Genomic DNA, 27,352 nt, shown 5'->3' with positions numbered 1-27,352 from the left:
GTAAGATTATTTTGCAAGACAAAACTCAATTGCTGGCCTGACATAGTTAATTATTCTCCTGTTCTTGTATTTGTGCTGGTGGGTGTTACAAGGTGACAACCTTACACATTAGAGATGATGAAGAAAAAACCCTAAGGAATGAAAGAAGTTCATTGGAAAATGCTGATTTGGTACAACAAGAGTATTTTGCAGCAATATGCTGAGCTGTCAAAAATTCTGATGTAGTTTACTTGCCAGCTAGATGTGGCAATGAATTCAAGTTTTTCTCAAATGTGATTCTTCTGACACTGTGTTCCTCTGAGAATGTATCACGATGCCTCACTGTCCTTCATTCCACTACGTCCTACATGACAATTCTTAGCAAAGCAAGCATTTCGCTGTTTTCCTCACTCAGATTTTCATCTTGGATTACAGTGAATGAGTTGTAATTTCAGTGAAATATATACTGTCACTACACTTCCCGTGCTAACAAAAGACTTATCTTGTCAGTAACTTTGAATGAGCTCCAAATACATTATTTATGAGGGAAGATAGCTTGATCTTAATGTCTTCCAACTGTAGTTCTGGGAAGTCTTTAGGTATGTCTACATCAGGAGGCAGTGTGACCTGAAAAGGGTGGATTTATAGAGTGATACACTTGGTGCTAAAGATCTGCTGCTCATACTATGCAGATTTAGGGGATTTCACTTTGGACCAATTCTAGTCTCATCCTGTGGGCTTAAAACATATTTGCTATTTTGATGAAGCAAATGCATTCTTAGAGCCCATTTCTCAGTTCGGTTTCACCCAAAAGGAATCCACTGTATTCACTCCCTGACTCCTCCATGGTATAAACCAGTAGGACGCGAGAGCTCCCAGAACCATCAGATCTGCAGCAAAAGTGCAGTCCTGACTGAACAAAATGCTGTTGCAGATGCCTATTTTGGCTTGATAACTTTGGAAGGCATTTTTTAATTTCGTTTATTTTCCCCTTCCTTTTTCTTACTCATGCAGGCGTCTACCATACCAACATACATTATATGGTGTATTCTTCCACTTGAGTATAGTTTGGAATCCATTTCCTTTTCCATTAGACAGTTGTTAAATTTTTTCAGCAATTTTCAGTACCAGCTTAACTGTCCTGTGTCACAGGATGAGGTGTAATGAAGACATGATACAAGTGAATTCCCACTCTTAGATAAGCCACATAGCTTCTTATAATGCCAATTGTATGGAAGTGCACAGTTTGAAATTTCATGTCTTGCTACACTGCTGCACATCCTAGCATGCAACGGCCATGGTGGTAGAGTTCAACTTTGTGCGAATTTCTTGATATCTAAATAACAGCGTCACATAGCGAGGATATTGGCACAGTTTCTGGATAAAAGCTCCATTTCCATCTGGTTTTAAGGTCTGTAGGAAAAGCCAAGTGTTTGGTAACACTGCCATTCTGGACAGAAAGACATATCAATTATCATCTGGCTTCTTCCCGTTGTCTGAAGAAGGCCTCGTCTGCTTCTTCCCAATCAGGTGGTCGGTGGTATCCGCTCCTCATCCATCCCGAGGCCGAGCACCGGGCATTCCCGCTGCTCTCCCACATAAAGGGCAACTCCCCCCTCGCCTTTCCAGCCTGTTCTTGAAGAGCTTCTATTCCAGTGAGGTATTCTGAGTGGCACATTTGTAAAGCACCTTAAGTGTTCGCGTGTTATAGTGCATCGTTACTGCAGATGTGGTCCTCAGAGTGAAAGCACTAAAACAGCCAGTGCACGCTGGAGCAGCTGCACGGAACCTAATGGTATGACACTGTTTTACTGCTATTAAAAATCTAGTCTTATGATTGCATTTTTATAGATTTTTCCTGCTACGGCCATGTGTAAAAAAAAAATTATTATTATTTTTTTAATTTAGTCCACTTGCTGTAAACCATATAGTTTCAATTATTAGAAAGATCAGGCAAGGAAATCAGCACTTCTATTAATATTTTGCAAAAGTAACATTAATGGCTAGTCATAGAATCATGAAAAAGCATATCTAGCTATCAAAGTAATAATCAGAGTAATAAAACGTAAGTGGAGCCTAGTAGTTTAACAACACGAACACACCGTATTATCTGCTACTGCAACACAATAAATCATGACTTCAAAAGGAAAAGATGTGTCTCTCAAACTCAGCTGGTGAATTCTGTCTCCACATTAGACATCACCTGAAAAACGAACCTGGAAAAGCTCTGCTCTGTGCTCTGCCTGATTTTCATATAATTCCGCTGTCACCTTTAGAAATCCATACAATCACTATAGCTCATCATTATTGATTTTTAGTTCCAAAATGGATTAAAAGTGGCATTAAAAGTTGTAAGTATCTGTACCAATGGCTTCAGGGAAAACCATGAGAAATTCAGTTGCGCTCTTTCTCACCTACTCACTCGCACTCAGGTGAAAGTCCAGAAACTCAGGTACCAGAATATGAAAGGCAAGCACAAAATACTAAGGTCCTCTAGCAGAGTAATTAAACACCATCTTCTGCTCTTCTTCCGCCTTTTTTGTATGCAGTATAGCACTGAGTATGAATACATTTATAGCTTCGAATTGAAAATGAGACGACAAGCTTGGCTGATAAAGGTAATAGTATGGGTGTAATAAAACTCCATAGACATTTACTTTGATATCACATCACATTTTGATTAAGAGATTAGAGCAACACAAATCAGCCTGGAAAGCATTATATGCATTAAAATTGACTGATAGGTTTTAAAACATAACAGCAAACAGAGAACTATGAGTGAGGGGACGTGTTACTAGTGGTGCCAAATGCGATGTAACATTTTATCATGGACTTGGAAGAAAAAAGGTAATTACTAATGATGTCAGATGACACAGACAGTGGGAAAGAGGCGATAGGAATGAAAAGGACAAGTCACTGATAAAGGGATATCTCAATTATTTTGCAAATATGACTTTATCAGGTCATCCAGGTTTAGTACCTCTCTAGGCAGAAGCTCCCTTCTCAATTATTTAAGCTCAAACTAACTTGTCTAGTAATATTTTCTGATCCTGATGGCTTTGCTTTGACAACATTCCTAAACTTTAGTAGTCAGAAATCTTCTTCTCTTCTAACTAAAGTTTGGAATACCCTACCGAGTCTTGAGCACCCCAAAACCAGCTCTGCAGCTTGCTCATGAGAGGGCCGTCAGGCTGCCGGGATGCCACATGCCAAAAGTGCCCTCACGATGTCTTGCTATGGGATGTGCAGAGCTGCAAGGCACAAGGAAGGAAGAGCTCATGGCAGCGGAGGCAACTCTTGTGTCTCACAGGCTTTCCTCGTTTCACCCTGGCACCTCTTTATATACAGCCTTTTATGTTTCTCCTACAGCACCTTTTAGACATAATTTCACACTTGGTGATATAAAAATGAATAGTGTGTTTGCATTTGAGGTGTATCTTGATAAGATTATAAAAGAAATTATATGACCTACTTGTCTATGAAAGGGATGTGAGCTGATAAATCAGATGCCTCTCCTAGTCCAACTTTTACATTCCTATCGAGGTTTGGACTTTGTGTTAAAGATGACCAGATACACACAGAGAGATGTCAGCAAGAGGAGTCTGCTAAAATCAACTGGAGGAGGGGAGTGAACATCTATACACAGAGAGATTTGTGAGGCCTGAGTGCAATCACGGGCGCTGAAGCCGTGTTTGAAACGAAGCAGATGCTCGTTTTAGGGATCTGCTCCGGTCTCTTGGTCCAGGATGGCAGGTCTCTGACTACACATCACTTTGTCTCAGAAACAAGGCAGAGAGAGCAGAGAGAGACCAAAATCCCCAGGGGAGCTCAAGTGTATTGCTACCAGAGTCAGCGTTAAAACCCAGGAATTACAGCATTTTAATTAAAAATCATCTTTCTGAATGCCTTTATAAGACACCACTGCCATTGGAGCATTCCCTCCTCACTGGAGGAGACTGAAGCCCATGCTTAGCAGTGAACAGCTCTGTGCATCTCACCCTCTGCTTCTCTTTTCGAAGGTGAACCACGGCAGAGGAAGAAACGAGGGAGCACCCAGCCAGCGGTGGACCTTCACTTTGCTGGCAGACATGAAGCGTGCTTGCTCCCAGCTGTCCCCTCACGCTGGGCACCCAACATGTTGTGTGGCGTTACACAGCACTGTCCTGGGAGGTGGGACTGCAGGAGTGACTTCTCCTGGGCCGAGGGGGGAATTCAGCCTAGGCCTCCCGCTTCCTACAACGGGCACCCTGCTCTGAAAGACAGGTCGGTGGAGACAGAGATAGTATTGCTGGCATGGAAATAGGGGCTAATGGAAGCAAGCCAACTGGAAACAACAGTGTTAATGGTAGCATGGGGGGTGGGGGTGGTGTAAAAGGGAATGAAAAGGCTTATTTACATACTCTAGAGCTGTCACCTCTAAACAGGCAACCTTGCCTTCCTGTGAGAAAACTTCGTCATCAAACAGCATTAAGTTTGAAGAGTATGACAACAAAAGAAAAAAAATAATCTCCAGGCAATTTTTTTTTTAAAATGGCCCTAAATTGATTTCTTGTCTTCATTACCTACTTTATCTTTTAAACTGTGAAGAAATAACATTATTTATGGTATGAATATTACCCTATTTACTATTCTGTAGACTATTGTTTATGAATATAGCATAATTTAATCCTTAATTACACAAGATCAAGATATTAGAGGATCAAAGTCAGCAAGTTTCATTAACACCCCCACACACACTATCAAGCAAGGATATCTGCCTCTTCAAAGTCTAACAGAATGTTTATTCATATCCTCAAACTGTCTCCTACTTAACTTACCTTCTGAGCAGAAGTGTTTAAATTAAACACACATCTTCACATTGCACTTCAGCGTTAGCTACTCAAACTCAAAAAACCTTTCCATAGAACAGAGCACTAGAAAATCACCGACAATACTCAGCAAATACTTTAAGGTATTATGAAAGACAAGGAAGAAGAAGGATAAGTAGTAACCTGGAGAAAGGGTGATATAATACGCTTCTCCATAAAGGTACTGATCCCCTCTGCCTTGCCAGCTTTTCTTCAAGAAGAGTGGAGGGTAAGCAACCGCCTTCTATTAATTACTTATCTATTAATCACCAAAATATTACCCGATACAACAGTCATGATACGTAAATTATTATTTGAACTTGTTAAAAAGTTCTTTTGTGCAGTAGTTGAGATCATTTTATAACTGCTGAATGATAATTATTTTTCTATCGTATGTAATTTTATTTACTTGAGCCTGTTTTCTCCCTTCTATGGACAGGCTTCTAGTTGGCAAGTTTGCAGAGCAGGCAAGGGAGTGGAAAAACAGGAGTCCTGTGTCCATGGACTCTAGTCATTTGTCCAGAAGATCTTTGTTTCCAGCCAGTGCTGTGATTTCACTCCTTCTGCCATGGCAATGTTGTTAGTTATAAAGCAATCGGCTCTTTGCCAGCCAATATACTGTTACAAGGTGGGCTTGACTGTCGTCAATGCCAAGTGAACGTATAAAACCCTACCAGAACAAAACGCTGATGCTCGATACCTCTGTAGCAGCACAATAACTGTCTGCGAAAGATGCAGGCCATTACTGAAATAATATTAGAGAAGATGTGCCTGGAGTACAGGCTCCTTCAGGCAGCATTAATAGTCATGAAAGGTTAAGCTGAACTTAATTTTCACAGATTTAGATTTAAGCATCTATGATGTAGGTGTCACAGATGAGCAAGAGGCACAATTTAGTTGCCTAATTGTATGTACCTACTGTCATCTAAAATACCTTTGTACACCCTGCCTGGCCTCCAGCTGCCACAATCAAAGGAAGTGTCTCCTGCAGGTACAGTGATACCACGCAGTGTCTCACGTAGCCTAAGGTGTTTCAAACACTGCTGGATGCTTATGTTTAAGCATGTGAACTCAGCCACTATGTTCAAGGGAGCTGAGTGAGCCATTGAGCTCATCCTAAAGCAGACAACCGCGTCTGGTCAGCAGAAAAGCTCTCTGCGTGCCCGAACTAGGTGTCTCCTTCAAGGTGAGATGAATCATGCTCTAGGCTGCATTGATGGGGCATTCAACCCAGTTGTCTGAACGTGGGTGGGCATCTAGACCCATCTGTGACCCTGTGGGCTATCTGAGACACTTAGCTGATCGTGGCTTTCCCCAGGCATTTGCTCTTCTTAGGAAAACAGGGAGAGGGTCTGCCACAATTTTATTCTACCACATGGGCCAGAAAAGGTCTGAACTGCAATAGGATGAGTTATGAGATATGACAGTATTCTAACATACCGAATTGTTGGAAAATGACAATTCCTGAGGTATTGGGTTGGATTAGCTTATTCTTAGACTTTTAAATTTTCCTGAAATACCATAAATCGCAGACATTTGCACTTTACTGTATTATATTTTACTTGAAAACTGTCAAGTTTTCTTACAAATTGTTACTGAGCTTTTCAGAATTCACATAAATAAGGAGAAGTAAGATCAAATAGTTCACTATATTGTACATAAAAAACTGCAAAATGTTCATTGTGTATTTTAAGCCTGAGATAGTCTGTTTCTTATGGTATGAACTTTTCAAAATTTATTTCACATTGATCTTGTTCTCTATCTAAAATGTTTAAAAAATTATCTCAGTACGCAAAGTATTACTAATTTATCCTTCATGCTAATAGTATCATTTAAATCACAATTTTAATAAATTAATTTGAAGCAAAGTAGGCATGAATCTCCTCTCACTTATATAATTTTACAGTGAAATAACCTCACTGACTTTAATGGATTTGCTTTTGAATTGTACTACAGCGTAAAAAAGAAACAGGCAATGTGTCTTCCTACGATATCTGTTAAAGTAAACTATTATCCTTGCAGTGTAAAGATTAATATTGGACAAGTCAGAATACATGTTTCAGCATAACAATTTCAACTCGTGTGAATGATTTTTACTTACTTTGAGCAGAGACAGACCTTTTCCAAATCAGTTAACAATTATGCAGTTTTTCATATCTTTGTTAAACATGCTTTTCTATTAAAGTTTAGCATCCCTTGGGCAAACAATAATTATTTGATACGGTTTCCTTCTTAAGCAAAGTTATAATTTCAATTAGGTTAAAAAGTAAAAAAACCTTAAGATAAAACCCTCAGGTGTAAACAAATTTTATGAACACATTTATTATAACTTCAGTTTGTCTTTGAGGCACTAATTGTATAGTTACTACCACATTTGTAGTGGTGCACAGTGAAAGAATATGAATATATACATTCAAATTAAGACCTCAAGATTTCAGAAGACCAATAATTATCAAAAGTTAAACATGATAGTTGCTGTATTGGGTTTGCGTGGCAGGGTTTTGGTAGCAGGGGGGCTACAGAGGTGGCTTCTGTGAGAAGCTGCTCGAAGCTTCCCCCTGTCTGACAGTCAGTGCCAGCCGCCTCCAAGATGGACCCGCTGCTGGCCAAAGCCAAGCCCACCAGCAATGGTGGTAGCGGCTCTGGGATAACATATTTAAGAAGGGGAAAAAAAACCCGGGCAACTGCAGCCGAAGAGAGGAGTGAGAATACGTGAGAGAAACAACTCTGCAGACCCCAAGGCCAGTGAAGAAGGAGGGGGAGGAGGTGCTCCAGGCGCTGAAGCAGAGATTCCCTGGCAGCCCGTGGTGAAGACATGGAGGTCCACAGTGGAGCAGAGATCCACCGGCAGCCCGTGGAGGACCCCACTGGAGCAGGTGGATTGGCCTGAAGGAGGCTGTGACCGCATGGGAAGCCTGTGCTGGAGCAGGCTCCTGGCAGGACCTGTGGACCCGTGAGAGAGAGAAGCCCACACTGGAGCAGGTTTGCTGGCAGGACTTGTGACCCCGTGGGGGACCCACGCTGGAGCAGTCTGCTCCTGAAGGACTGCACCCCGTGCTAAGGGCCCACACTGGAGCAGTTCATGAAGAACTGCAGCCCATGGGAAGGACTCACATTGGAGACTGTGGAGAACTGTCTCCCGTGGGAGGGACCCGATGCTGGAGCAGGGGAGGAGTGTGAGGAGTCCTCCCCCTGAGGAGGAAGGAGTGTCAGAGACGTGTGATGAACTGACCACAACCCCCATTCCCATTGTTTTCTCATTATCCTACTCTGATTTTGATATTGATAATAAACTAATTTCCCCAAGTTGAGTCTGTTTTGCCTGTGACAGTAATCACTGAACTGTCTCTCCCTGCCCTTACCTCGACCCAGGAGCCTTTTGTTATATTTTCTCTCCCACGTCCAGCGACAGAGCGGTTTTGGTGGGCACCTGGCCTCCAGCTAAGGTGAACCCACCACAGTTGCAATCAGATTAAAAACGTAACTGAAAACAAGTTATAGGATAATTTCAGTATTTCCTTTGATGGATTCTTCCGCTTAAAGAGAAATCACACCTTGATGTACCTGTTTTAATGGAACCTTACATCTGGAAAATGAAGGTTGACTTTATCGGGTCATATGAAACGAAATAGTTTTTCACGTGATAACTTTGACATCTTAGTTTGAAAATGTGTACTCTGGTGAGCTGCAGAAATAGCCTAAGACAAACTTGTCTTTTGACAGACGACATTTTAAATATACTACAAAAACCATCCTGTGACATATGTGCTACACACAGAGCAGAAATACTTTGAAAGATAAAACCATATAAAAATATCAGAGTCTAAAAGGTTTTCACAAATAAAAACTCAATACAACTCAAACTGGAATATCTAGAATTTTTTCAGCCTCAGTTAACATTGTGCTCTGGAAAAGCTAAATAATTCAGAAAAAAATGCACCAGTACAGCTCCAATCACTAATGGCTTTAAAATAAAATACACACATGCAAACATATATACATATTTATATATAGATGTTATTATTTTTCTGTTAAGAGTTCTTAATGATTATTTATTGAAAAAGGTCAGACTATCTTCAGATTCCTATTTCCTAAGGAGGTAAACCCAGAACTTGCGTTCACGCCCAAAGACATATTTTAAAAATGCCACTTTTATTGTGCTTTTCTTGTGGTTATTATTTGGGCATTTCTCAAACTGTTACAAACCTGTGACTCGAAGTTTATCTGTGCCAATTACAACCTCGTTTTCATCCACTGTAAAAAGCGGCTTGCCGTCCTTTGAGTTGATCTGAAATTGCTGACCGTGGAATTCCACCATTTTAGGACCTGCAAAGCACAGTAGAATAATGGAATAATTACATCAGCTTTCTTCAACTTTCTATATAAATTACTAATAATTTGAATTGTGGTCTTAATAATATAGCGACTCATTTAAGTACATTAAGTATCACGAAGCACCCAGCTATTCTAAGGATAGTGGCCCTGTAAATACTGAAATTGGATAAGTCTATTTACATGATCTAATTTGTTGTTCAAAACTGTGCCTGGAGTCATGCTTTCAAGTTGGGTTTCCAGAGAATTTAGGAAATCCCTCACGAATTGATCAAGGCAAACATCTATCTTCTTGGTGTTGAAACTGCTAAGACGCTTTAATCAGTATGAGTCTATCATCTCTTTTTTTCTTTTTCTTAAACATAGAAACTAGTTATCAAAGTCTTTGCATCATCATCCCTTTTGATCATGGAGGCTTAAATTCTTTAAAATTACAAACATCCCGCGTAAGGGCAGGACCCTCCGCTCTTCATAACAAATGCCAGTTTAGCTCCACATATCTAACAAATGTTACTGATTGGGTTCTTAGAATAGTTTCAAAAGGCTGCGAGAGTATTTGCAATTGGATCTGGTACTCCAAAAATTGAAGTAATTGTGTGCAAGAGAGTCTTTACGTATTGGCTGGGTAAGCGGATATAAATCAAATCTTCAATATTCCCCTTTCTAACCACTTGCTCAATTAAAAATTCGCATCACTTAAGTTTGAATGTCTGTTTGACAGAATCATCATCTAAATCTATGTTCAGAATTAGAATTACAGGGAATGGTCAAAGCAGTTAAAACTCCTTTTCAGCACTTTTTAATAAAGGTAATTCACAGACGTTCTGTGGGAGCAAGACGCACTGAGCTGCTTCCTCCCCAGTAAGAACCTGTCCTACCTTGCCTACTCCCATAAACATTAAATGTCTTCCAGGCAGTAATTCTCAAAGGAAACAGGAATTTTTGTTAGATCTTACATTAAAATGGCGTTAGGTGACAGACGGTTGATCCTCATAAGAAATACATTCAATGCATTTCTTAAAATATGCATGGTAGCTGATGCAAGAGATGCATCCCATAAGATCCTATGCAAATCGCTTATTGCTTCATTCAGCAGATGCAAACTGTTGCTTTTAATTGCTCACCGAGCACGGAAAGGGTTATAGAGGCCGTAATGTCCTAAACTAGGCCATAAACCCCAACGCTGACTCTACCTGAAAACGATCAGGGCAGAGGGCTGCACTCTGCCGCACATCACGCTCTGCTGGACACGTGCAGCCAGGCACTGCCTCACTCATCTCGATTTGGCTCTTCTCTAACGCTCCTCCGAAGCACGTGGCTTTATTTCTGAGAAGCGTACTGCAAAAAGTGAGCTCAGGAAATATCTTCATTCAGTGAAAAGGTGTTAAACAGTCCTTTTTTTTTTTTTTTCCAGCAAAAGAAGCAGTTCTGGGTACGTGAAGCAAGGATGGATCCCTATCAATGTTTCCTAAAAAATCTTGGCTCAGGTGTTCTAGTGTTCCTATTTCTGCCCAGCAGCAGTAATGAAACTGCCCGTTTATGTTCCGTAGGTAGGTACTTGTTTATTCAAACAAACCAAAGGCCTAAGTAAACTGACTGTTATCAACTCCCCTGGGGCTGCAGGGGCTGCTTCCTCTTCTCACCCCTCCCGTTCATCTAAAACCACGACTACAGTGCTCAGCACGAGCGTGGGAAACCGAGGGCAAAGCCTCCGCTGTCTGACACCATACAGGCCGAGTGACTCAGGCACGCTGAGGGAACCACGCTGTTGCTGGAAGGGATTTAGAGGCGTGATTCTCCATCTCTTCCGTTGAAGATGTTTTACACTGTATAGGAAAGGAAGGTACTATTTGGAGCCTTTATTTCCTCCAGAGGAAGGGAACTCCAGTGTCCAGCTTCCAGGGTCAACACGCTGGCTGCAGGACTGCTGGAGAGAAGTCGCGCTACCACCTTTTCTTCTCCTGACGCTGCTTATTGTCAGAGCTCATTCTAAAAAGCGTGCAATTAAAATACCTGCTGGATTAGACCCAGCGGATGAGAGAGAAATGAGAATGCCTACTCTGAAGGCTCTGACAAGGTTAAGTACTTTTCTTTGCAGTGCTGTCAATATTTTAGTAGGTCTGGCATGCCAGAAGCAAATATTTTTATATAGCCATAGAATATTTATCGATTAAAAGAATTAATAACTGAGTGAGGATACCGAAGACTTACATTTTAGGTATATGAACTTTAAAGTAAAGTAGGTGCCCGAGAGCTTCCACAGACCCAGTTCTAAGCTGTGAGGTTTTATAATGTGGGTCATCTTGAAAATACTGATTAGAAACTGCTGTAAGTGGACTTGTGCAAGCCTGCAAACAATATGCAGCAACATCTCTAAAAGACAACTCAGAAATATATACTGATAATTTCTGTGTAATTGCTAATTATTTACACACATGATCACAGAAAAATACTTTCATATGACAAAATACTGTATGTTTAGAGGGAACGCCATCTACTGATTTCCGTGGTATGCTGGCAGTCAGTTTTTTGAAAATAAACTGCTGGGCCTGAATAGTGGCACTTCTGTTTTTTCCCTCCTAGCACCTTGGCAGAGATGGAAGTTGTCATTGATAATAACGCAGCGGAAAAAAAAAATATTTCAAAGAACTGGAGAAGTGTGACATGATTTGCACCAGGCCAAATTTGATCTTGTACGTTTATCTTCTCAATTTGCTAATTTGCTGAATTGTTTTACAAGCGATCTTGTCAAAGAAAGATTTTTCATGTTTCTTGTAGTGAGAACAGGAAAGAACTACCGCAAGCAGTATGAATCGATTAATTTAATTTGTACATCTGCATAGTGACAGTAGATCGACAGGTTTTGTTAATTGGATTGTTATGGAATGTACGTTAATTCACAGAGAGATATGACATGACAAAAGAAAATAATTATAAGATATAGGAGCTGCTTTAACTGTTTGAACTTAGGATGAATATACACAAATTAAATAGCATTTACGTACTGTGGACCAAATTCTTTTTCTCTCACCTAACCAAAGCAGACAAACGCATATTGTGCAGACTGACTTTCTCAGCTGTCCTCTCTAATGCGAATTTCAGCCACGGTGTCCCTACAGAACATCATACTGATGCAACTGGAGGTGCAATATATACCAGTTTAATTAAACTGGTCCGTGTATTCACTGACCGCATCCTAAGAGTGACTGGAACAAGGCTGGGATTCAGCCTTTCTACTCCCAGCTAATTGTTTTGAACTTCAGACCACATAAGCCTGTTTTTGGGCTCTCCTCTTTTCTTCCACTTGATATCTCATTATTCCAGGCAAGGCGGAAAAGCTTTAGCAGGAGAAATTGAGGGAGTCCTACCCTAAAATAATTAGATAGGGGGAAAACAGACAAAAATCTCTGTGGAGAGAAGAAGAGGTATAACAGGATTTGTAGAAACGTGCCAATCCTGTCTGAGCAGTACCTGAATCCATCTATACCGGTAAATTAGAGAAAGCCAAGGCAGAGGAGACACAAGCACTGCCAATTTCTGTTAATCTGGTAGCGTGCTCCTCGACACTGTCTCAACTTGTGCCACACAGCGACCTCCCAGACAACGCCTGGTCAGGGGCTGCTCCCCACAGAAGGATGGATGAAGGTCTCCAGCTCTGGAGGGAAGTAGGCTCATCGCTCATCTGTGTAACGAGGGCTGTGCCGTGCCACCTGCCCCTGGGGCAGATGGTGGGTCCTGGCCTGGTTGGGTTGCTAATGTAGATGTAGTCTGCTCCTATCTGCTAAACAACTTCCTACTTTGGATGTTTCTGGTCATGCACTGAGTGATTCATTAAGGTATTTACAGATTTTTATTGCTTAATAAAAGTTTGGTGCCTACTGCTCTTAACTTTTTTTCTGAGCATCCTAAACGTTGAATTTGAGCATGTAGAGAGGAAGTTAGGTTGGATCTAAGATGGGTGCATTGCGAACTATACCCGTTACATTTTAAAGCTAGACATTAAATAAGAGAAAATACTACAAGCACTGAGAGCACTCACTGCACATTATATGTTTCCCAAAGGAGTCTTAACTGGTGGCTCTTTGAAACTACAACTCATGGCCTTGTCCGTGCTGGGTTTGCAACCTGGTTTCTCTCCTGTTTGACTGTGGTCCTTGCACACTTGAACAAATCTTTAAAAATAATCTTTACATCCATTGTTTTCTCAGTATGAATGCCCCAGTGAAGTGGGACAAGGATCTTCCTATAGATAATCCTCATTATCAAATAATGGTATGTGTAATAAATGATGCATTTTAAATCTTTAGAGGGAATGCTAAGGTAAACCAAATTCAAGCATATGTTTTATTCATGCCAGAGATGAGACAGCTCAGTGTACGTGGAACAAATTTCAAAAAGTAAAAATAGGCTTTTAAAGAAATGGGAATAAATTTATGTAACCAAAAGTAGCCATTAATCTCTCTTAGCTGTGTTTCCCAACACACACGCACTAGCTATATTGCAATAACACTAATTGTATTGTGATCCCAGCAAGATTCATTTTCAGCTCATGAACAGCAGCTGAATTCAATATCTGAAACTTTAATCTCCGAATTCCTCAATGTATTTTGTTTACAATCCTAGTATTTAATTACATGTAAGTCAACTCATACTATATAATCATACTCATTGATAAAATCCTACAGTTAAAAGAGTAACATAACTGAACACATGCTACAGAGAGCATTTGAACTGTTTTCCCATTGCTGCCAGAGGCATCACAGGAATTCCCAGGCTGGTCGGCTACCCTTGCTAATCAGGCTGACCAATAATTGCTCATTGTTTCTTTACACTTCCTCCAGTTCTGACATTGACCTTTTATGTGGTCAACACATCTTGACACCGAGGATGCCAGTTTAAATGCTGAAAAATTGTTCCAAAAACAACTGACCTATTGCCTGCAAAGGAGCACACTCCCAAGCAGCCTTCCTTTTTGTTTCTCCTCCTCACTCTTGACTCCCCTAGGTGCTTTTCCAGGGAAGAAAAGTCTTCTGTTTTGTGAGTCCATTTCCGTGGAAGAGTATTTCAATTAATTCCCTTCTACTGCTACCCAACCTTTGTATTTCAGGCCAATGCAAATGTAGTAGGACAAGGTGGCAAAGAATAGGGCCTGCCATAAAATACATACCCTTAATTAAGATTTAACATCAATTAAATTGGTAACATGCAGGCAGACTCTTCAACTCCAGTTAGTTCTGTCAAGTATTAAGCACTTTTAGTGTGTCTTTAGATCTTTCAGGAGAAAAGGCTCTCCAACACTGAAGTTATTTATTTAATTTCAGATCTTTTCTTTTCTTAGTCTCTTCTGCTATCCATCATTTCCGACAACCTGTGGCTGTCACCTACTCTGTATGCTTCATTCTTCTCCTACCACCTAGTATCATTGAAGTGTTGACTATAAGCCAAAATCCTGAGCACTTTGGGGTATTGCTATGCAATTTCATGTTTTAGTTAATTTTTATTATATTAAAGCACCTTACTTAAAATAAGATCTCATTAACTAGTGTATTAAAAATGTAATACTCCTACAGATTCAGTTCTAGTTCCATGAGTAACACAATACCAATAAATGTAAAGCTATTACTTTCAGAAGAATAAAATGAGTCATATTTTCGTATGGAATAGTACAGAAGTATTTGCTGATCTTTTATTAGAACAAATGCGTTATTACAGAGAACATGCAGCATACTGCATATAAACATTTCATGTCCATATAATATACCTCTCGTCACTTTTAAAAACATCTCTGAAATGTTAATAGAACACTTGCTGCTCCTGTTTCCTGTTTTTCTCTCAGCTCTCCTTTTATGTCATGGATGCAACAATTATGCCTTCGCAGACCAAAGTAAGGATGCCTTACTGTCAGCACTTCTTATACTTGGTTGTTCTCTATGGTTGAACCCAAGCCTAGAGATCTTTTAAAAACTGGTTCTGAATGATCATTGCAGACGCTGATCATACAGACACTGGCAACTCAAACTAGTATTAGGTATTTAGGTGTAGTACTTTCCACTCTCAGAGTGATTTAGGTAACGAAATGTCTTTATCCATCTAGGTATTATTCTTATAGAACACTCTATTTAAATACAAATAAAAATAAACCCATTAAATACTTCATTGTAAAACGGATTATTGCATGTAGAAACCACGGCAGGAATAGGAGATCACGTTTCTCACACAGTGACTTGACCAAAAGGTGTCGCTTTTTCTCTCAAGCCTAGTGAATTCAGAATTTGTTGCATGATGAATAACTTCAACACGAAAGGGTGAAACACACAGTCCTCAGACAGGTAAGGTGAAAAGGAAAGTACTAAAGGAGATGAGGCATGATAATCTGAAACCCTGTATGCGGAGAGGACAGGTGATCCGAGTCTCTCATTCCTGAGCGAATACTTTAACCACTCTGTCTTCTGTATAATGCATAATTCTTCTTTCTCTGAGTTTTTTGTTTAAAAAAAAAAAGCCATGATAGTATTTTTTTAAGACCAGGCCTAGCACTGAGCTTCAGCAGTATTCTATGCATGCCTACTGGATCTGGGCAGAGGACAATGTGTGAGGACCAGTTAAACAGATGGGGCATGACTCAGCTGCCTAGTGCCATTATATGTACTTTGGTGTTCCCTGCCTGACCTTCAGCTTATTTTAGATGCCCTAGAAGGGGGCTAGAAGTTCTGACATGGGTCTGTAAGCCACCTGAGCCCTTCCAAAGTGTCGGCTTAAGACTGGTCAAGACGGAATCACAGACAAATGCAAGTCAGAGGCCACCTCTGGAAGTCACCTAGTCCTACCTCCTACTTACAGCAGGTTAGAAGTTAGATGAAGGTGCTCAGAGCCTTGTCCAGGTAGAATTTCAATAACACTGAGGTCGGGGAGCCAACAGCCTCTCTGGGCAACCTGTTCCCATGGTTAACCATTCTAACAGCGATATTTTTGTCCCCCTTCTATCCAGTTGCATTTACTCTCACCACAACCTATGACTGTCGCCTCCTGCCCTTTTGCTGTGTACCTCTGAGAACAGCCTGGCTTCATCTTGTCCCTAGCCATCCCAGAAGCAGGCAGAAGCCCCCTTTAAGCCTTCTTTTCTGCAGGTTAAACAAAAACAACTTCTTCAACTTCTTACGCTTCGTGTGCTCCCACTCCCTGACCATCTTAATGTCTCCCTGTGGGAGTCTCCCCACTTTGCTCATTGCTCTGTCCTACTGAAGGGGGCTCAACACCGTATTGGGTGATGCAACCTCCCACGAGTGGAATAACGCAGCCCAGTCTGCTATTAGCCCTCACTGCCACACGGGTACACTGCAGATACGTGTTCAAGTAATCCACCGCGAGCAGGAGTGTGTCTTCTTCTGCAGACCTGCTGCAAAAAGACAGGAATCTAGCTCCTTGTTTGGCCACTGCCGTCGGAAGTCTGGTTAGCTTTAAGAAGAAAGTACTGTTACACTTGAAATGACTAGGATTTTAGACGTACTTAATTATCCAAATTCTACAACAGATTATAGTCACAATAAATTTCAGTTATTTTAAGATTACCTTTACAAACTCATCTAGCACTGACCAATGCCAATGATTCAATCTTCTTATTACTATAAAGGAAGGAAGTACAGGAACTCTCCTCACCTTCAGCAATAACTAGGGGGAGGTGTCCCTGCCCATGGCAGGGGTTGGAACTAGATGATCTTTAAGGTCCCTTCCAACCCTGACAATTCTATGATTCTATGATACAATGACTTATGTTAATGCTGACTATACCAGATGAACCAAAATATGCTGCTTGGGATTGCAATTTACTGAAGACCATGAAACTCAGAAGGTTCTCCCTTTTTTGCCCCCTTATTTTGAATTCTTTACTCCCATTACAATAAAGGGAGAATGGGGCTATTCAGGTGAGTGAGTACTCTCTGATGAGAGACGGGTATCCACTATTTGTTTCTTTTTCCAAATAAAAAATGATTTCCCTAACATTAGCCTTTTTTCCAGAGCTAAGCTCTGTAGACTTGTATGCATATTGCTTTTCTCTTCTTCTAGACCCAGTTAGAAGAGAAATGACAGCATAGGATTCAAATTCCCTTGGCCAGCTTAAATTTCCCCTTAACTGTGATGGTAGCATATTTAAGCAAGTTGGCAATGCACATAACTCCCTCATTATCTTCTAGACGATGTTTAAGGTCTGGCTTAAATCAGCATGGCTCACCCTCAACATTATCACACGTTTCATCATAAAAATTATGGTATTTGGGTACTGGGTGTGTAAATCTTGCTATGGTAAGCACCTTACTATACATGGTACATAGACATCAACGGTATTTTTTTGCAGAAGAGGATACTGTTCATTTGAGTCTAAATATTAAGCTGTAGCTGTAATGACTAATAATTTAATAAATAAGTTTTCATGGCAATATGCTTAGCTAGCTTTAATTTAAATGTATATTCATTACCACTTACTTTTTTCTGCTATTTGTTTTAATTCGTTTCAACATTATGCCCATTTAACTACACAACGGTCTCACAAAAGACTAACAGCATATGCATTTAGTATAGAACAGAAACATATCTGCCATGAATTAAAACAGGAAATTAGAACAGAGGATCAGTTAAAAAGTCTGAAGGAAGTTTTAGCAGCCGCCTGTCATTCCCTAAATTTCACCTGATGTGAGTCAACTAAATTTTACTTTTAAATAAAAGTAGCATGTGTGTCTTGATATGATCAGATTCATTGGTAGCTAAAATTTTTATACTTCTGGAAGTAAAAATCCCTACTTTAATCCCCATGGGAACAAATATTGTAAGTTCTTGATCACAGGAAGACTTAATCACCTCAAAAATACTTCAATGAAGTTTCCAATTTATCTTCCTATTAATTACTCCTGTGTTGTATCTTTTCTTCTTATAACCCAGCTGGACAGCAATTAAAGTTGTGCAAATAATCATCTTCGTGCAGTACAAAGATCTTCAAGAAATATGTTCTGGCTTTTATCTTAAAGATAAGAAAGAGCTTATTTGGACAAAAATGGAGTTTTTAATGAAAACCTTCTGGGAAAAATAAAGAAGGAAAAGCTAAATGGTTTTACAATGTCATTAATTAAGTCAAGTTTATGAAACTGGCCTCAGGGTTCTCCCTGTGAAAACACCATCAAACTCTTCTTACATACATCATGCTTCATTAACGCTGTTTTCTTCCTATTATGTCTCTGATGAAAAAATACTGTCACTTAAAAATGAAACATCAAAATGCTGATAAGAAAACCAGAAATTATTTGACATTGGAAAGCAGTACTTTGTAGACAGAAATTAATGCTAATGAAGCAATATATTAGGTACTGACGCTTGTCTGTTTCCTCAGAATGCTGTTGCTGGTTGAAAAAAGAGGGATGGGATGGCGCAGACGCTCTCATTGTAACAGCTGTTCAGATTAATGTGATGGACATGAAAATAGTCTCTAGGCAGAATTGTGACTGTGATTCTGTTTTCAGACTGCATAAACCATTTTGACTTTCACCATATTCCCACGCTTTCTGAGTGGTGCTGATTTCATGTTTCAAAGTGCGGAACAGCTTCATAAGAGAGTTATTTAAATAAATTCCCTCTAGCTTGAAAGAGTTTAAACTGAACTCCTGACTTGAAGCTACTGATGTTACTGTTCCTTGATTAAACTAGGAGGAGGACCAGCAGTCCACTGTACTGGATGGCATCTGTTCTCACAGACCTTGCATGACTTTGGAAGCCCCTTTCCTTTGTGGCTTTTTTTTCTCCTGAAAAAGACATATCACAAGCAGAACTTAAGGTCTTCTGTAGGTTGAAGCCTCCTTATGCAATCTTTGAAAAACAGGTCTTTGCAAAAACTGGCCCTACTTTTCAGTAAAGACAGTTGGAAACATGCAGCTCTTCATCCTCTTTCTTAATATTCGTCACTGGAATGCAACTGCAAAATCAGACTGTATTACATTCATCTACTGGTAGGCTGGATAAGTAAGCATATGTTTACTCAGGTGAAGCGTTATTTACTGTTTGATACCAATGTTGCTCTTAGGTATCTGATAGTTGGCTATATAGTCTCTATGTTTCCTTTACATAAATTATATTTTTTATCTTTCATTATTAAAAAAGTTTCACAATTCTTTACGCAAAGTTGCTTTCTTATGGCCTAGGGTATAAATCAAAGGTGCTACATTTCTTTTTTATTCTAGGATTGAAGGAGTCTTTGAAGTGGTAAGAACAGGAATCTTGGAGACGACGGTTAGTAGCTTTCTTCAACTGCTTTCTTGGATTATCAAAGACAGCTCCAGATACTTCAGTTTTGAAGGTGGGTGAGCAAGCTGTGATAATGATATCTTCTGAATCTTATTCATGATTTTAAAGACAGGAGCTGTTCTAATGAAAATAGTTACCATCTGTTCTGTAGACAGATGCAGATGTAGACAAGGATGTAGACACCCTTGCCTCGCCTATAGGTATCTCTCTCCACAGCTTTATTAATTCCCTCTGACTCTCAGACCTGTACCTTCCCACATCTGTGCCTTGCTTAGATTCTTTCCTTGCTATTTGTTGGCCACCATCCTTCTCTTAAGTCCCATTTCTCCCTGAAATCATAGAATCATAGGGTTGGAAGGGACCTCTGGGGACCATCCAGTCCAATCCTCCTGCCAGAGCAGGTTGCACAAGAACTCGTCCACGCGGGTTTTGAATGTCTCCAGAGAAGGAGACTCCACCACCTCTCTGGGCAGCGTGTGCCAGTGCTCTGCCACCCTCAGGGTAAAGAAGTTCCTCCTCATGTTTAGGTGGAACTTCTAATGCTCAAGTTTGTGCCCATTGCCTCTTGTCCTGTTGCCAGGCACCACTGAAAAGAGCCTGGCCCCATCCTCCTGACACCCACCCTTTAAGGATTTATAAGGATATAAATCCTATAAGGATTTATAAGGGCACATTGCTGGCTCATGGTCATCCTGTTGTCCACCAAGACTCCCAGGTCTCTTTCCACAGAGCTGCTCTCCAGCAGGTCAGCCCCCAACCTGTACTGGTGCATGGGGTTATTCCTCCCCAGGTGCAGCACCCTACACTTGCCCTTGTTGAATTTCATAAGGTTCCTCTTTGCCCAACTCTCCAGCCTGTCCAGGTCTCTCTGTATGGCGGCACAGCCTTCCGGTGTGTCAGCTACCCCCCCCAGCTTTGCGTCATCAGCAAACTTGCTGAGGGTGCAAGAAATATTCCCAAAGCAATCACCTCCCCAAAATCACTTCAGTAAATGACCCATTTCCCTTTTTGCTTTGAATTAGGGTGGTTTTTTTAAATTATTTACTTGGTTTTTAATATGAATTCCTTTGGTCATATGTGAGTTTTATATGATTTTAAAGGGTAACTCAAACGAAATGGGTATCTGGGCATCTTTGTCATTCAGAGGGATACTGGGTGGTTGGTTTTTTTAAGTTACGATCCTTATTATTTTCTAAGTCTTCTTTTCCTGGCAAGCAGTTAAATGTATTTGCATTCAGTGAAGCTTCTAAAACACAACAGCACTTATAAAGAGCTATGACATCCACATCATTCTTGCAAGAAGTATGTCATGGAATCATGGAATTTTTCAGAGTTGGAAGGGACCTCTAGAGATCATCTAGTCCAACTCCCCTGCTAAAGCAGGATTGCCTAGAGCACATCACTCAGGACTGCATCCAGGTGGGTCTTGAAAGTCTCCAGAGAAGGGGACTCCACAGCCTCCCTGGGCAGGCTGTTCAGTGCTCTGTCACCCTCACTGTGAAGAAGTTTTTTCTCATATTTGATCGAAACTTCCTATGTTCCAGCTTGTGCCTGTTACCCCTTGTCCTGCTACTGGGAACCACTCAAAAGAGCCTGGCTCCATCCTCCTTAAACCCACCCTTTAGATACTTGTAAACATTAACAAGGTCTCCCCTCAGCCTTCTCTTCTCCAGGCTAAAGAGTCCCAGCTCTCTCAGCCTTTCCTCACAAGGGAGATGCTCCAATCCCTCCATCATCTTTCTTGCCCTCCGCTGGACTCTCTCCAGCAGTTCCCTGTCTCTCTTGAACTGGGGAGCCCAGAACTGGACACAGTACTCCAGTTGTGGCCTCACCAGTGCAGAGTAGAAGGGGAGAATGACCTCCCTGGACCTGCTGGCCACACTCTTCCCTATGCAGCCCAGAATTCCGTTGGCCTTCTTGGCGACAAGGGCACATTGTTGGCTCATGGATAATTTACTGTCTACCAAGACCCCCAGATCCTTTTCTTCAGAGCCGCTTTCCAGCAGGTCCACCCCTAGCCTATACTGGTGCCTGACATTCTTCCTCCCCAGGTGCAAGACCCTACACTTGTCGTTGTTGAACCTCATTGGGTTCTTCTCTGCCCAGCTCTCCAGCCTGTCTAGGTCACGCTGGATGGCAGCATGGCCCTCTGGGGTGTCAGCCACCCCACCCAGTTTGGTATCATCAGCGAACTTGCTGAGCATACACTTTGTCCCCTCATCCAGGTTATTGATGAATACATTGGTCCAAGTATTGACCCCTGGGGGACACCACTGGTTACAGGCCTCCAAGTCGACCCTGCTCCATTAATCACAACCCTCTGAGTCCTGTCACACAGCCAGCTCTCAATCCACCTCACTGTCCCCTCATCTAGCCCACACTTCCTCAGTTTCCTAAGGAGGATGTTATGAGAGACAGTGTCAAAAGCCTTGCTGAAGTCAAGGTAGATGACATCTGCTGCTCTGCCCTCATCTAGCCAACCAGTTATAACATCATAGAAGGCTATGAGATTGATCAAGCATGATTTATCCCTGGTAAATCCATGTTGACCACTTCCAATAACTTCCTTCTCCTGAACGTGCTTGGATATGACATCCAGAACGAGTCTCTCCATTACCTTCCCAGGGACGGAGGTAAGACTAACCGGTCTGCAGTTCCCTGGGTCCTCCTTCCTGCCCTTTTTGAAGACTGGAGTGATATTGGCCTTCCTCCAGTCCTCAGGCACCTCTCCTGTTCTCCATGACCTTTCAAAGGTGATGGAGACTGGCCAAGCAATAACATCTGCCAGCTCTCTCAGCACTCGCAGGTGCATCTCGTCAGGGCCCATGGACTTATGGATGTCCAATTTGGCCAAGTGGTCTCTAACCTGATATTCCTCTACTGGGGAAAACTCCTCCTCTCTCCAGACCTTCCCCCTTGCCTCCAGGGCCTGGGATTCATGAGGGACAGAATCCTGTCATGCAGGTAAACTAAGGAGCATACAGAAACTTAAATAAACCAACAGTGCTCCTGGTGGGAGTTGCTCGCATTTGATGGTGTTTTAGTGTATCTGTGATTCATGAGGGAAACCTTTTCCATTCTTGAATGGTATGTACCTGTTATCCTCATGTGGGGAATTTCATAGAAACTCCTCAAGTAAAGATTTGTTTCATACCTCTCTTGTGAATAACTTCTATTGAATACTGGGTATTTAAATCACTCTTAGTAACTCATTGAAATATTTTAATGTATCATTTGAATCACAATTTTCTGTGAGTTAAAAGGTATTTTTGTTATGATCTTATGAGTGATACTACATTACATTGTCGTCTTTGGAATGATCCCAAACTTACCTATATAGCTCCTTCACAATGGCAACTCTTCATATTTGTAAGATGAATAGAGTATTAAAACGTAATTCCAGCATGCTGGCAACTATGGAAGGCATTAATTCTTTAGCAAAGGCTTGTGCATATGAAGTAAATCAGCCATATACCTATTTTTCACACTTCTTATACAGAAACATAATTTTATATGCATGCATTTTATGACTATGGACAATGGCTAAAAATATCAAGCTGTTGTTTGACCGTATCTTTAGGTATTAACAGAGTGCTTTACAGTAGTAAGTTTTTACTGCTCCTTCAATGCTTTTCCATCAGTCTAAAATTAGTAGTATTTAATATTAGCAATATTTCATGTTAGTATTTACAATAGTACCAATTACACCAGACAGCACTTAAGACCAATTATTAAAGAATTCAGTAACTAGAATTGCCAGTCAAAAAGAGATTACTTAAATATCAAATATCTCAAAATAATTTGCAAATGCATTTGAGCACTTCCTTTTGATGTAGGTTTGATTTTCTCAGGCTCAAATCATTATTTCACCCTCTCACCTTTTCTTTTAGAGCATTTCTTTTACAGCATTTAGAGCAAGTCAGAACTTTCCTGCTTCAGTGTTGAATTGGAATTGCCTTTGTACACTGACCGCTTCTAAAAGATTTGAGATGCAGGTCTTCCAGTCTACACTCTGCTCCTTCCTACTGTTTTCCTCGTGTATTGGCTAAGCCAGATGCAGCCCCTCTGCACCGCCAGGCGTCTGGACACCAACTATTGGGCTTTCCCTCAGCAAAAGGTTAAAGAGCTGTGAGATCATACGGTACAGTAAGACAGAACCACCCATTACTGGGAATAGGGACAGAAGACCCAGGGGAAGAAAAGCAGAGAAACTGAATTAAACTATCAATAAGAAGAGAAAATGCTAAAAATTGATGGTACTTGCTGTAAATGAGTCACTACTGACAAGACAGTTCCAGCAGAACTCTCCCTGCTAAACACCACAGTCCCTGTTGTACGACATGGGTTTGTATTGACCCTTCTCTGTCCATTGGGTCTTCAGTTCACAAGTTTTCTTCAATCTAGATGTCTCTAGCCCTACAGAGCAGGTATTTTTAACACAGCACGTTCCACCTCACTTTCTGTACTGCTTTTTGTTATCGCTCTCACAAGACTATGTTGTGACTGGGAAGAGGAAAGAAAGGAGGAAGAGGAAAAAAAAGAGGAAGAGGAAAGAAAGGAGGATCTGAGACTTGTCGTTATTTTTGCCCAGCTTCATTTTCCTAATGTAAGACCTATAGACACTGGCTGTCACCACAACTCAAATATCTTTATATCTTTCAGTTAAAGAGGTCACACAGGCTGGACACAGCCTGTCAAACAGTTCATCAGGCCTTTGGGCTTCTCTCTGACATGATTTTACCCGTAAGTTTCTCAGACTTCGTCAGGGATCAAGTTGTACAGATTAGTGTGGTGGTCAATGATCTGCTCTGTGGTCTGCCCTTCCCAAAGGAGCTCCTAACACCTTCTTCTCGTCAGGCAGGACGGGCACATGACCGGAGTGCAGATACACATCTAGTGAGTCAAACCGTATGGAGCAGACAGTATCAACAGCACATGTGCCATGTCACAGGCATTCTGACCGTGTGATGTGTACATTATCGGTCACGTGGTCACTGCAAAACAGTCTGAAATAACTGTACTAATAGTATGAAACTAGAAGTACTGTACATTTCATACCCCTAATTATTATCAAAATGAAATATCATAGAGTCATAGAATCAAAGAATGTGCTAGGTTGAAAGGGACCTTTAAAGGTCATCTAGTCCAACCCCCCTGCAGTGAGCAGGGACATCTTCAACTAGATCAGGTTGCTCAGAGCCTCATCAAGCCTGGCCTTGAATGTCTCCAGGGATGGGGCCTCCACCACCTCTCTGGGCAACCTGTTCCAGTGTCTCACCACCCTCATTGTAAAGAACTTCTTCCTAATGTCTAATCTAAACCTGCCCTGCTCTAGTTTAAAACCACTGCCCCTCGTCCTATCGCTACATGCCTTTGCAAACAGCACTCAAATATGAATGCCACTACCATGTATTAATAAATATCTAGAGGCATTTTTTAAAGAGAAATTATCAGCTTGATTTAAAAAAAAAAGATTTGAAAACATTTAAAGGTCAAATTGTGATTGATTGTTTAATTGTACAATTATACATTTTTAAGGGGAATAGCAGGCTCTTTTATAAGTTATAAATTATAGTTTTTATTTGAAGTTGGGTTTTTTTTTTTTAAAGAAGCTTGCAAAATGTTCAATGAATTGATATGATAATTCTTCAAACGAATTGTCAGAGAAGTTACACAGTCTCATCAGCACGGAAGAGTTACTCATCGGGGTTCCAATCTAGTAAACTACGTAAGCACATCAGGTCAGTCTTACAGTTAAGTAAGTTGAAATTTATGCTTTGCTGCATGAGGATCTTAGAAGGAACAAGTTCATAAATTGTTGCATTTTTCTTCCAAGTCAAGAAAAGGTTGAAAAACATTAAAAAAAACTAAGAAAAATTCTGTTGTATCTGACACATATTGCTGCCATTCTTGCTTAAAAATATGATTTAGAGAGTAAGGTATGCTTATTCGTGCTGCCAAGATCTATCACCTACACCCATCTAGATCTATTGATTTAACTCAGTAAACCAATGTATCTTACTGCTACCAAATATAGCAAAATATCTACATTTCAGAGTTGTGAACCAGCAGGTTTTTTTAGGACATCTGCTTAATTCTATTAGTCTCTGGAACACTAGGAAATGAAGAGAGACATACAGACCTTTCCAGCCACGTTCTCCTGTTGCATTCTCTTAGAAAATTATTTGCAACTATCAATAGATACCTACACAAGGAAAAGAGTAACTTCTGCAGTGACCTTTCCTGCATGACTCTGCAATGAAAAAGTGCTTCAAATATTTACAGAATTAACGCTTAACTGAGAAATTGAAAATATACTGTTGGCACTTATTAAGTGGCAGCTGGACTATTCAAACATGATCATAACAGTAAAAAATAATCACATGTGTAGCACTTTATATCCTCCAAGCTACTTGCAAATATTCATTAAAATGTTTCCAAAACAACGAAAAAGGAAAAATCACTTGGACTTACCCACATTTAATCTGCCTGTGACTTCCCCATTTGAATTGCGAGCGTTCACAGTCACATTGTGGGTAGACTGGAGAAGCAGGGATGAGTCCTGGAGTATGGAGGAAAAAAAAAAGTAGATTCAGCAGAAAAATTAGAACTGTAAACACTTACAGAAATACACATTTTCGTAAAAGTTTAAGGGGATCGTCCTCGGTTCCAAAACTTTGTGGCTGGAAAATTATCTAATGAAAAATAGAAAGTAATAGACATACGAGAAAGCATGTAATTTTATGTTAAAACCTAAATCAAACTGCAAAACTACACACTTGCACAGACGAGAATATGACCGACAGGAGGAGGATGTTTTGACCGTTCTGTGCTGAGCTGAATGAGAGAGACGACTGCCAAACCCCTGGTGACACGTCCCGGCTACAACAAACTCCGGGTTTGTTGCAGGAAAATCAACAAATCATGCAACAATCTTCAATGCCCCTGGAATCACTGGAAAAGAAACTTAGCCACACTGAGTGGGTTCTTCTTATGTTTTTCTTCAATCTACCACCTGAATTGTCTTTAAATGCAGCTGATTGTCAGGGAGATCATACTGGCCACTGTTTGTACTTGGTTTTAAGTAACAGAAAACTATCTGGGGAGAAAAAGTTTGATCACACTCAGTTGGATCAGCAAACTGTAGCCACTCCAGTCGACTTAAAAAGAGGGGAGGAAGTTTTTCTGCAGTACACGTGCTTTCATACTAAAGCATACTTTGTTATCTAAAGGACAGGAACCTAGTAACTGATAAGTGTGTCTGAGCAGATCTCGGTTGCCAACGTATGAGGGAATATGTGACATGAAGAGGGTACTAGGAAGCTGCCTGCTTGTGACCTCAGAGGGGATACTCATTCCTAGATAAATGAGTGAGTTTCCAACTACCGGACTACTGTTAAAGATCGGTCTCATATATATGGCTTCTGGTACTTTTTCTGGACTCAAGAAAGACTGTGCAGCACCTTGAAGGGCTAACCCCTGAAAATCACTCACAAGTCATAGAATCATGGAATCATAGAATTGTAGGGTTGGAAGGGACCTCTGGAGATCATCTAGTCCAACCCCCCTGCCAGAGCAGGGTCACCCAGAGCAGGTTGCACAGGAACGCGTCCAGGCGGGTTTTGAATGTCTCCAGAGTTGGAGACTCCACCACCTCTCTGGGCAGCCTGTTCCAGTGCTCTGCCACCCTCAGGGTAAAGAAGTTCCTCTTCATGTTTAGGTGGAACTTCCTACGCTCAAGTCATGCTCCCATCATAATTTAATGCTTAGAGATAACCTCAGAATTATGAACATATTTTATGCAAAGAATCTGACTACACAGGCTTACCTAATAACAGTGGTAGGAGCTATACACAGTTTGGAGTCCAACTTACACATTTTTTTAAAAAAAAAGAAGTGTTAGAAGT

The 27,352-nt window shown here is 40.8% G+C and overlaps 1 protein-coding gene across 4 annotated transcripts in view; it reads right to left on the bottom strand.

The window, feature by feature from the left end:
- SGCG (sarcoglycan gamma) overlaps positions 1 to 27,352 on the bottom strand; it is a 141,134-nt gene that overhangs the window by 26,296 nt on the left and 87,486 nt on the right. For all 4 annotated transcript variants that reach the window (XM_063331254.1, XM_063331244.1, XM_063331263.1 and 1 more), the window contains 2 exons: positions 25,920 to 26,007; positions 9,033 to 9,152 (listed from right to left, as the gene is read on the bottom strand). In XM_063331254.1, coding sequence (XP_063187324.1) covers positions 9,033 to 9,152; positions 25,920 to 26,007 — 208 coding nt within the window. The remainder of the gene's footprint in view (positions 1 to 9,032; positions 9,153 to 25,919; positions 26,008 to 27,352) is intronic.

Source organism: Chroicocephalus ridibundus, chromosome 1 (genome assembly GCF_963924245.1).
Source record: "Chroicocephalus ridibundus chromosome 1, bChrRid1.1, whole genome shotgun sequence".
Taxonomy (NCBI): domain Eukaryota; kingdom Metazoa; phylum Chordata; class Aves; order Charadriiformes; family Laridae; genus Chroicocephalus; species Chroicocephalus ridibundus.
This window is presented reverse-complemented; position numbering and strand designations above follow the sequence as displayed.